This window comes from Lytechinus pictus, chromosome 14 (genome assembly GCF_037042905.1).
Source record: "Lytechinus pictus isolate F3 Inbred chromosome 14, Lp3.0, whole genome shotgun sequence".
In the NCBI taxonomy this organism is placed as follows: Eukaryota; Metazoa; Echinodermata; class Echinoidea; order Temnopleuroida; family Toxopneustidae; genus Lytechinus; species Lytechinus pictus.
In genome coordinates, this window is record NC_087258.1 from 11,728,203 (window position 1) to 11,741,084 (window position 12,882).

Here is a 12,882-nt window from a genome sequence, read left to right on the forward strand (position 1 = left end):
AGGGGGGAAGGAGAGCAAACAATTATTTTTTATCCATTTTGGGTGCTACTTTTCTCACGTTAATCTGCTACATTGGATAAGCATGGTAGTGACGGGGGATTTCCCATGCCTTTTTTTAGCATTTTGGGGGCAAAATTGTCCTGAGCTCAGACCGTGTCATTTCTATCCTCAATGGGGGATGGGGGGGGGGGGGGTGAGGGGGAGATAGGGGGTTATGCAGAAAAATAAAAATAAAAAGAGAGCAGGCATATCATCATCTCATGGTTATTCCCCAAACATGGGGAAATTCATTTGTTCTGAAAAAAAAAAGCATTTAGGCTGGATGCCAGGAAAGTTACCCCATCAACCATGAAAACCAAGCCCACCCTTGCAGAAATACAATAATACCTCGACCATGACTGTCAACAGATATTATTACGTTTAATACCAAAATGAGCATTGAGCACAGCATGTGTCTGCTATTGTGGATGATCATACCCGTACATTTAACTTCAAATGTCAGATTACAAGTGGGTTCATATGGAATATTAGATGTACAGTACACATTGGTGCTCAAAAGTTAGTGATCCCCACAAGAAAATTGAACATAATCAAGTTCTGCCATGTTGTAGATATGCAATGTTACATTCAATAGTTTTTTTTCTCTGGGTTCACCAAACATAGTAGTGTTGTCTGTATTCAACACTAACACCCCTTTCATAAACCCAATTATGCGGCTAATAGCAGCATAATTTGGTCGTAAAATCGGAGGAGGACCAGAGTTATCCGCATTATTTTGATGCTGCAATTATCCGCATAATAGCGGCATCGGGACCAGATTTGACTTTATGAACGCAATCCAAAGTAATGCGGATAATTGCCATGGTGCGGTCACAAGGTCACCCTTTTCCAACACAATCGCATCAGAGGGGGTGTGTGCGGTGCCATGACGATTATCCGCCTTTTTCAGGACGGGCGCTCGTAAAAATAGTGCGGATTATTTTCGGAGTTTGTGAACGCAATTTTTATTGAATTATCCGCATTACTCTTAGGCGGCTAATTGGAGGATGGGTTTATGAAAGGGGTATTAGTATGAAGGAATGCATTTTGTGGGGGGGGGGGGAAGGGTCAATTCACTAACTTTTGAGCACAGCTGCACATGTAAAATTGTCACATTTTTTCAAAATTTCACACCCATCATCATGTTCCTGGGGAGCGTTTCATCAATGTTTTTGTCTGACAAGTTGTCAGATCTGACATCTTTTCTTAATTTTGATTGGCTGAGAGGCACTGTTACTATGGTAACTGTCGGATAAAACGGGACTTGTCGGATAAAACGTCCGACAGGTCCTTTCATGAAACGCTCCCCTGGTAGCTAACTAGCTGTTATAGCTTGCTGTAATTAGTAAGATTGCTCAGCAAAGCATTATTGTAATTCTATTTTTTTTTCTTGTGAATATTATGTAACCCCATTGCTTGCTATTGTTATTTGTTTATTTATTATTTTTGTTATTATTAATACTATTATTTCATTATTATTATTATTGTTTGTTTGTATTTATTTCCATATAAAAAATAAAATATATACATGCTCAATTTAACATAACGTACAGATCATATGGAGGATGGCCCATTTCAGCGACATTAATAAAATACCTATGGGTCCTTTATTATTATTATTAATTATTAGTAGTATTATTGTTATTATCAGGTGATCTGTCGATCAACAGATCAACTATTAATTTCATACGAATTGTCTTTATTATTATTTTTATTATTTGGTCTATTTGGCTACATGTTTATATCCAAATTAGAGAAATAAATACATTATGAACGATATGGAATAATTGTAATGTTCTACATGTATTTCGAATATTTTTAAACAACATTGAAAACAATGAATACACATGTAACCACTGAGAGACCATACTGAACTTCTTCACTCTTTGTTTTTGTCTTCCAGCAAGGAGATACTTCATCCAGGGATCCTCTCCTTACACTGTCAACATTACGTAACAGCAATGATCATCCTGGTACATACTTCAATGATGGAAAAAGGAAAATTGGTATGTTCTTTTATTTTTGGAATTTTAACTAAAAGACCCCCAGAAAATGTGTGGATTCAGTGAGAGAGCAAGATGAAAAAACTTAATAACATCAAATTTATTGGAAAACCTTAGATTCTTTCATTTGTGAATTGATATGAAAATATTAAATCCCATGAATAAAACCCTAAATTGCTGTTTTTAAAGTGCAGATATGCAGATTTTTAACTTCAAGGCATCCTTTGTGAATTTGTTTTATTTCTGTTCAATGGGTCAGATGCATAAAAAGTAGCAAAATTTGCTTTTGCTAGTGAGCCAAGCAACTGCTTACTGCCTGTTAGTATTTGCTAGCAATAATTTGTTCAGTTTTTTGCATTTCAAATGTTGGCAAGTCTTATTATATCATAAAGCTATTTCTATAAAGCGAACATTTTGCTTGTGCGTAAAGCATTTGCTTGGTTTTTTAAGGTCTGTTGGAGCAGCTTGACCATTGGCATGATCGAGGCGTTGGCGTTAAATAATCATGTGTGAACACCTGAGAAAGAGCACCATTGAATTTGGAAAAAAATAAAATAACTAAAATAATAACCCCGATTTGAAGAAAATGCTGATCAATCAGTGATACAAATCATGCACTGTCCTGAATGGGCTTGTATTGTCCACCCTTGATCCCTTCCATTCTCAGACTTCATTCTGGTCCACGAGGAGGAGCGTCTGTCAGAGAAACAGCTCCAGAAGCGGGAGAAGGAGAGGAGCGACCGACGGGCCAGCAACCTCCCTCCCGATGAGGAGGACGCCAAGGAGCAGCAGCATGCCGCCTGGAGAAAGAAGTTCCTGGAGACAATCCAGCGGGCGGGGATCCAGATCGAGGAGGACGTGGTGGAGTCGGAGAAGAAAATCATCACCTATCACAAGCTCCACGCTCCCTGGAAGACCCTGATATTTTTTGCGGAGGAGCTCGGTCTCAAGGCCCCGCTGACCGTAAGTTGATTATCACAATATTTTGATTCACAGGCCCAGACTAAACTGTAGCCCAAATTGCTAGGATATGATTTCTGTTGGTCAGAGGTTTTAAACAGTGTTTACATTTTATTTTTTCTTGATATGCTTTAAGTTCTGAATACAAAGTTCTTAACCCTTTGAACCCGAAAAGCCGTAATACCGGGTTCATCGTGAACGCGGGTATACCCAAAAAGCCGGAATACCTGATTCGAAAGCAAGGGTTTTAGATATCAGCTGACCTTTGAAATTGACGTCATTTTAGAGATATTCAGTCGATAAGTTCAGTTTATAATAATTTCATCAAAGATTGGCTTTCATTTATGGTTTTGGCATAAAAAATCACCAAAATATCATACTCTACCAGGGAGGCTCATGCGATAATTAATACACAGCGAGTCGTATATGGACCATGCGTAAGCTATTGTGAAATTTTCTTCCATCAAATTAGTGGTTTTGAGACAAAATTTGAGATTATCGTTAGTACGGGAAGCTAAACAACATAAGCTGGGCCAGGCCGGGTACCAGTGGAGTAAGGTGCCGCTGGCATGGCTGGGCTCAAATCTTGACAATAGGAGATCATTTATTTCAAATGTCATATATTCCTTCATTTCGCTGATAAGTTTGATATGGTAATAATTTAGGGTGAGGGTCACAACCGTCCCAATTAAGGGTTCAAAGGGTTAAGATCTCATTCCTTGATGTTGTTTCATACAGACTGGAGCAAGAATAAATGATGTATTGTCTGTTCTAATCCAATAATCTGGCACTATGGAGATAAACATACTGTACAGTAAATTAACATAACTAGTATAAATAGCATGGAATATAATAAAAGGAGAATGAAACCTTTGGAACAAGATAGTTTGTGTGAAAACAGAAAAATCAAAGAAACAGATCAACGAAAGTTTGAGAAAAAACGGACAAATATTGAGAAAGTTAAGAGCATTTGAATATTGTGATCACTAATGCTATGGAGATCCTCAAATTTGAAATGTGTCAAAGATGTGTGATGTTACTTGTGAACATATCTCCCCATTACTACATGTATAGTATATATTTCACTTAAATTGCCTCTTTTATCACATCTATCAGTAGATAATGTGTTCTGTCTAGAGGAGGGCATGTAATAAAGATTTTTAAAGAATACACCACGGATAAAGAGTTTGTATCACAATAAGAAAAAGCAAAACGAGACATTTTGTGGGTATTTTATAATCCATCAAAGGGAAAGTTGTTCACATGTGACATCACACATCCTTGTCGCATTGCCAATAGGAGGATCTCCATAGCATTAGTGATTGCAATATTCAAATGCTCATAACTTTGTCATTATTCATCCGATTTTTCTCAAACTTTCTTTGTTCTTATTCTTTGATTTTTCTGTTTCGACACAAGCCTACTTGTTCCAAAGGTTTCATTCCCCTTTAATATAAAATTTTGAAGAAGGCAAAACAAACTAAATCTAAAGGGTAATGAAAAATAACCAACCTTCTGTACATGCACTGAAGATGTACATGAAAGTACCCTCTTAATAATAAATATATCCTTGATTTTAATATGCAGTGAAGCACTAAAGGGAGCTTTAGAAACTCTATACACTTGTACATGTACATGGTGCAGAGATTTGTTAGTGATACATGATACTCAAGGCTATTTATTGCAAAGCAAATCGCTCAACTGTCATTGATTTATTTGCGGGTATAGGTCTCAGTATTACCAAGAGCTCTCAATGGAGATCGTTTGCAGTATATACTTGAATACTTCTACCAGTATATTGTTCTAGAGAATAGAGAGACCTTTTATGTGTGTTTAGGAGTGTTTATCCTCTTATAAAGTGCATACATGTACATGATCATGAAGAGATTGACTGTTTTTTTAATGAATATTTAGCCAATATTGATCTTTAAATGTCACAACTGCTTTTTTGGATGGTTATTTATTACTGTGAAAATTGAGTAATTGGTTGATTGATCTAGAATGATAAATCAATTTATGAATAGCATTGAATTGAATATTTATTCATAGAAAGTCGACATCATCCTAAATTTTCAGCAAGTCCATGTTAGTTGTTACAAATGTTATAATAAACTCATAAAAAAAGCAAAATTGAATATAAGAACAAAATATCTTTAATCTATGATATGTTTTGAATGCATGTTTATAGAATTTATTTTTATATTCATTTATTCATTGATTAACCAACTTTATTTTATTAATAAATCTATTATTACAACATGATATGATTCATTTTGGAAGGCAGATTTGGCAATTTAAATGGATAAGAATATTGTGTAGTATTCAGAGCCATCCCAGATATATGAACGTAGAAAGGCAGATCATATAATTGCCTATTCAATGAACATGCCCCCAATTATTTTGCCTTTGCATTTTGGTTGGCAGGCATTCAGAAGAATATAAGAAAGAATGGATTTTTTTTTTACAAAACTTGTTCGAAAACACCTATTCCGGCCCCCGAAAGTTGAGCTTAAATGCACCACCATTCAGTGAGATGTCCTTTATACACAATGATGTTACAATTTGAAAGAAAATCTATTTTGCTCAAATCTCAAAGCAACTTAAGGCCATTGATTATTCCATGTGGCGGCACTAGTTTATTCATAAGTTTATGAAAAGTAATTTGGAAAGGTTGGGCCTTCTCCTTTCGGCTCAGGGCTGGTGAAATGGATATTTAAACTACATATGTATAATACTTAATAGTTTAAGAATCAACTTGCTCCAAACCAATCTCAGACTTCGCAAGCTGCCATTCTTTGGGAATGAAAAGGCAACATTAATTGTTTTATTATTCTATGTAGAAATTCACCATTCTATTGAGTTGCATGTATTGTACAGAAGCTGAAATTGAGAGAATCATCAAACAGTCACCCTCGAGCTCTTGTCACCAAGACCCCATTCCAACATGGCTAATCAAGGATCATCTCTCTGCATTTGTGCCATTTATTACAAAGTTGGTTAATGGGTCTTTTACCAAAGCTGTCTTTCCAGAGAACTTGAAACATGCTACGATTAGACCTCTACTTAAGAAGTCAAACTTGGATAAGGAGAGACTGGAAAACTACAGACCAGTAGCTAACTTGAAATTCCTTGGAAAAGTAATTGAAAGAGCGGCTACTGCTCGTATCCTCAGATGTGTAGTTGACCAATCTCTGCAGGATCCTTTCCAGTCGGCCTACAGGAAAAACCATTCAGTAGAGACAGCTGTCTTGCGAGTGACTAATGACATCCTCCGAGCCATGGATAGAGGCATGTTGACTGGCCTCGTTCAACTGGATTTGAGTTCAGCGTTTGATACGGTCGATCATTGTATTCTACTTCGCAGACTACAGGAAATTGGTATCAGTGGGTCAGCTCTGAGCTGGTGTCAGTCATACCTTGATGGTCGTACTCAATCAGTTCGCATTGGTGAGGATGACATCTCTGATCCAGTTTCTCTTGATTGCTCCGTACCTCAAGGCTCAGTGCTCGGACCACAAATGTTTTCCATGTACATTCTACCAATCTATGACATTATCAATCAGCATGATTTGATGTATCACATATACGCTGACGACATTCAGCTGTATTTACCATGCTTACCTAATCAAACTGATGTGGACAACGTACTTGCTAGATTTGAGTCATGTGTAGCAGAGATCTCCAAATGGATGGGGCAGAACTACTTGAAAATCAACCAGGCGAAGTCTGAATTCATTTTCTTTGGCTCTTCCCAACAGATCAAAAAGGTCATCATTCCTAACCTAAAAATTGGTGATGTACATGTTGAGCCTGTTTCTAAAGTTCGCTCGCTAGGTTTGACACTTGATAGTACTATGTCTATGGAACCACAAATCTCTAGCTGCATCAGATCATCATTTTATCACATTAGGCAGATTCGTCGGATCCGGGATTACCTGAATCCCCATGCAACGAAGCAGGCAGTTCATACTCTTGTCACATCACGTTTGGATATGTACAACAGTACTTTGGTTGGACTGCCTGATACTCAAATAAAACGACTACAGAAGGTCCAGAATTCTGCCGCACGACTTGTAAAGCGTTCAAAGTTGTCGGATCATATCACCCCAGTTCTCAAGGAATTACATTGGCTGCCTGTTAGGCAAAGACTTGCATATAAAGTTCTTTCCTTGGTCTTTAAACTGAAAACCAACCAGACACCAGTGTACCTATCAGATCTTCTGGAGTTGAAGAGATCGTGTAGACCCGGTCTTCGTTCAGGGAATGTTCACCAGCTCCAACAAGTTAGAGTGAAAAGGTCCTGGGGTGACAGATCTTTTTCCGTTGCTGGTCCCCGTTTGTGGAATTCAATCCCATCGGACATTAAGTCGTGCCAGTCAAGAGAGCTATTCCACAGCAAATTGAAGACTTACCTCATGAGGGAAGCATTTCCTTAACTGTTGTGTGATAAGGCCATTTTTTATTTTTTGACTACCAACTTAACTGATTGTGTATTTTTTTCTTCTCAGTTTGTTCATTTTTATGTATTTATTGATTTCTGTTTTATATAAGTAGTTAATTGTGCGCCTTGAGTGTCATCGACAGATATGTGCGCTATACAAATCTTTAATTATTATTATTATTATTATTATTATAAGACAATTCGGGGTTCCATGTGAATCCTAGTATATCTTAGTTTAATAGAATATTAATAAATTCCAAATAATCTTCAATATTGTTTGTGACAGATCTTGGGGTGCCTTTAGAAAGAATGCTTGCCCCAAAGCATGTATTTTGGTGGAATTTTTAGGGTGATTTGTGCTGTCATGAGCGCGAAATCGCCCGTTGCCCACATTTCCTGCGCTGATGAATACTCATAATGTAAAATGAAAATTTCCCCATTTAAAAGAAATCTGCAATTCAGACTCAAGACAAGAAAATATTTTTTAGGTCATTTTGAGAAATATCCATTTTGATATTCGTGCACAAACCTTTCATTGACGTACGGTATCATCATTGAATTCACATTCTATATAAATTTTGATCATCTTTAGTGAGATATTAAGTTACAGCATTGGTTTTCATCAGTGCACGTTATTTACTGATTGCCTGTGCATGTACACTCTAAAAATGAAAGGGCGAAAAGGGGTAAATCACCCTTTAAAAGGGCAGAGTGACAGCGTTTTCTACCTTTAATATTAAAAACGCTGTCACTCCTCAGCCTTTTTCAACCCTTTTCGCCTTTTGTGTTTTCAGAGTGCAGAGTGTGCAAAAATATTGGAGAAATGGTACCGTCATAGATTCCATAAAGCCTTCACGACTAGAGGGGAGAATTGGCCCAAAGAATAGCCCCTTCTAAGTTTCAATAGGCATTGATTATTTACATTCTTTTGAAAATATCTCCAGTTCATTTAAGTGTGAACAACTGTATACCACACAAAAATGAGACTGAAATATTTGGGACAAAAACACTCTTTCATTTATTTATTTACATAAAACGGTTTATTACATAATGGGTATCTATAGCAGCCGAAAAGACGAATTGCATATAAACCCTTTTATCAAGTTACATTAATTTTCAACATGCCATCAAAAAGCTCAAAATTCAAAATTTCGAGGTGGCTCCAGCCATTTGACAAAATGGGCGAACAATGAAATCACAGATCATGCTCGATGGATATAGAGCGTATGAAACATGTATACAAAGATACTTACACAACGGATACATGAGGTTTTCCAATGGATGACAAGATTCTTTTACGTTTTACATCCTCTCTGCATCCGTATGTGCAGTGGGACCAAGCCTTAAGATAAATGTACACTACTTTAAAAAAATTATTTGCTTTTTCTATGATTTGCCATTTCCTGATTTCAATTTTGTGTGACTCACTTGGTAGTTTCATTTTGAAATTAGTGGTTTTACAACTTTTTTTTTTAATGAGATTTATTTGGATTGTGTCATGAATGGTTATTCAACATGTATAACTTCTTACTAAGCTGCCACTAAACATGTATCATACATGACCATTTTCATTTATATTCAATCCATTGAATGATTGCTGTGCACCACTCTAGGGTTTATTTTAATTGGTCTAATGCCGTTTCGTCCATTTACCAACTCGTCTACTATCATTTGGTCTGCCATCAGTATCCACATGATCTAATAACCAGTTGGTCCAATAGCCATTTAGTCTATTTCCATTTGGTCTAATTGGACTGTGTTAATTGGGTGAAATGAATGAAAATAAGATGACTATTAGACCAACTGGTTATGAGACAAAATGGTTGTTAGACAAAATTTTTGATGGACAGAATGGCATTAGACTAAATGAAGGTAGAACATATGTTAAGTGGACGAGGTGGCAGTAGACGAATTGGCAATTTACCCACTCTCATGGATGAGAGGTCTAAGAAGCTTGCCTGGTCATTGATTCAATTCTCTCCTGGGCTGCCTGTGAGTTTTCACAGTGCTAAGCTTTATTTGTTGAAGACAAATGAAACATTTCAAGTCACCTATTTGATAAAAAATCCTTTGTCATAAAAACAAAAAACATATTGGTATAAAAACTTTCTCAGGCCTGAATTAACCCAGAATTTCATACAGTCGCCAGCAGAAATGTTCAACCCCTATAGTAAGTGAGTATTTTTAAAAAGGTCATGAAGTATGAATTTGCATGGTCAAAATTCAAAAGTTGCAGTGGTCATTTATTCTATACCGGTACCTGAAAATATATTGTGTTAACATTTTGAAGAAAAAGAATTATAGTGTACTATTCTTATAATATTTTGTGTAATATTATCTTTTGTGAATAGGCCTTGCTGAACTTGCCCAAGAACACATCTGATGAATTCCTGAAGAAGATGGGTATCAAGAATAGCTTCCTTAAACAAAATGTGCCAAACCAGCCTCCCGATTTCATGACCTGTGCGTTCAGGGTCAACAAAATAAAAAAGTGAGTATCGCGTAGTCAATGTGAATTCAATATTATTTCCACAATTAATTTTATTCATGAGTCCATTGTTTTGAATTAATGAGTCCACTCTTCCAAACAGTTTAATATTGTTTGTGCCAGATTGTGGGGGTAATTGTCGAAGAAATGTCACCCCAAAGCATTTCACTCATTAAATAAAGAGGATATTGTTTACTGTCATGATGGAGAAATCGCCCTTGCCCTCGTTAATTTCCTGATCTAAAATTTCCCGTTCTTATCAAACGTGATCTGTAAAACCTATGATATTCTTTCGTGATATTCATATGCAGGTATCTCAATAACGATCACAAAGATCAGTTCTTCAGCAACGTGGACCGGACACGCGTCGTCAACGAAATCCTGGAGACGACGACATACGGCAAGCGGAAGAGAGCAGAGGTCGGCATCAGCCGTCTTCTGGAAGAGGAAATATTTCATGCCGCGTTCCCTTTGCATGATGTAAGCCATGTTTGCTACCGAGAATAATCAATAGAGTACAGTTACAGTAGATCCTTTTCTGGGCCCCGTAGCATGAGGTTATACCATTATTGTAACTTTCAATTCAATTTCAATTCAATTTATTGACCATTAAAAAAAACCATCAAAATATTTACAGAAATAACATTATACCAACAAACTAATACAAAATATAACAGGTTACAAGTTATTTAATGGTCAGGACCCCTAAGAAGCAAAACTGCTTATAGCCGTGGCCCTACAAATACACAAATATCATAACCGGTTAAAAAGAGGTTATAAATAAACACCCACACACCCACACATCATCACACAATGCAAAAACACAGAAGATAGAATAGAAGATAAGACAAGATTAAAAAAAAGATAAAATACAATTACAATTACAGGGGGGATTGGAGTTGTTTAAATAATTGAACAAAAATGACTTTGATAGTGACTTAAATCGTGAGTGTTGTGCTTTACCATGCAATGTAAACTTCCATGGTTTTCTTGATTGTGATTGGCTCTTGATTGTCATTGCCATGGTAGTTCCCACTGGATGGCAAAGTTACCATATTAGTAACTTTTGTGCAATGGGGCCCTGATGGTATGTTTTGATGAGTGTTTTGCAATTCACAGAGTACTTTAGAGTTGATGCACATTCCTGCTTTGCTGTATATACTGTATGCTGCAAGGTCCATGTTTATGACCATTCTTATACATGTACCTGGATTAGTCCACTTATTAGTTTACTACTGTTGGATAGTGGAATGAAGAAATACTGGAGACCTTTCGTTTTCTGTGACGAGCCATGTGGACGTACGAGATTAAGGAATTTTGGGAGCGCTGCGCATGCGCGAAGTAATCTGTGACGAGCCTTCTCGTTCACTGCCCAAATCTGTGACTCGTATTTGAGGGTTTTGACGTTCGATGTCATAGTGCTCGAACGAGCGCTAGTTCGTAAATGATGACGTCATCCAAGCTTAGCAAAAATGAATGAAGCCGCATCAACATTCGAGTTTCATTGAATCAGCAGGGCTGGTAAACTGCAAATTGCTGCTTGTTACCAGCTTTTCCATTACATTTAGTGTGTCCTGTTTTCAGACACTACATATCCGATAGGTAATTGATGTTCTATTTCCAAACAACTGTGTTTTTTCGGCTTTTTGCGCAAGAATGCAAATGTTGCACCCACAGTCGCCCCACTGGTTCGTAGCGTGATGCTACGCCTGATTCTCCGGCCGAGCATCGGCCCACGGCCCGCTCGCTATCACGCTGGTATATGCTGTGGCTTGGTACGGGTACGTCGACTTAAATCGAAACTGTTTTCATCAATGTACGAACGTGATACTGAACGAGCGGTGTCACCACTTCCGGTGAACTAGGACTATGTTGCAGTCGCAGACAATCGAAAGCTCCTTACTGAATGAAAATAAACAGGAAAGAGATTGAGTGGAAATTAAAGGACATGATGCGATGGTAGATGCGAGAAGAGGCTAGTCAAATAATCATATCAATTTGTAAATAATAATGATAATAGTCGTAGTAGTGGTGGTGGTGGTGGTGGTGGTGGTAGTGGTAGTAGTAGTAGTAGTATTAGTAGTTTTTATAGCGCATCACACAGCAGATTGCATGCCCCTATGTGCTAAAGGTATAGGAAGAGTATAAGTGGTATACCAAAAAAAAAAAAATCATGAATATAAAGCATAACTTTTTAATCCTTTAATAGGGTCCTGAGAAAGATCCTGGTCCAGGGGTCAAGGTAGAAGACTGGAACAAGCGACAGATTCTGAAGAAATACTGGGCCAGATGGGGTGCCTGGGCCAAGTACCAACCTCTAGACCATATTAGGGAGTATTTCGGTGAAAAGATTGGTCTTTATTTCGCATGGCTAGGTGAGTATTGGAATTGGAAATAATAGATAAATGCTAAAACCTGTACATAAGGACCACCGAAGGGTGGGAGGGTGAGTGCAGAGCTGCCAAGTAGTACGATTTTTCCGTATTTAGTACGTTTTTGCAGCCAAAATACGGCAGTACGTTTTTTCTTTAAAAAATACGTTTTTTGTATTTAAAAAAAAAAATCTCTATATGTCTCTATTTCATAAAATGTACACAAATATGGTTATTAGATCAATGTAATTTCAGGAAACTTTTTTTTCAATCATTTTGTAAAAACCAGGGTGAGATATACACAAGTTTCAATGTTTTTTTTTTTTCATCTGCAAGAGCAGTGCACATTTTAGCTTGCATGCAGCTTGAGCGCCGTGATGGGCGAGTGCGCCAAGCATTTTATTATGAAATACACTTTTTTGGGGAAAAATACAAAATATTTATCTCACACGGTAAAAATACTGATTTTTTGTCAAAATACTGATTTTGGGGGATAAGAATACTGAAAATGCAAAATACAACTTGGCAGCTCTGTGAGTGGTCTTTTCAAGCAGGTGGTTTATGGACTGGTTCTTGTAA

At 37.2% G+C, this 12,882-nt stretch overlaps 1 protein-coding gene across 1 annotated transcript in view; it reads left to right on the forward strand.

Annotated features, from left to right (window-relative positions):
• Nucleotides 1-1,930: 1,930 nt before the first annotated feature.
• The window catches only part of LOC129275867 (anoctamin-7-like), a gene marked incomplete at its 5' end in the record, with an annotated part of 38,349 nt that continues 27,397 nt past the window's right edge, over nt 1,931-12,882 (forward strand). The window contains 5 exons of the mRNA XM_064109754.1: nt 1,931-2,045; nt 2,710-3,005; nt 9,795-9,934; nt 10,243-10,411; nt 12,141-12,306. Coding sequence (XP_063965824.1) covers nt 1,931-2,045; nt 2,710-3,005; nt 9,795-9,934; nt 10,243-10,411; nt 12,141-12,306 — 886 coding nt within the window. The remainder of the gene's footprint in view (nt 2,046-2,709; nt 3,006-9,794; nt 9,935-10,242; nt 10,412-12,140; nt 12,307-12,882) is intronic.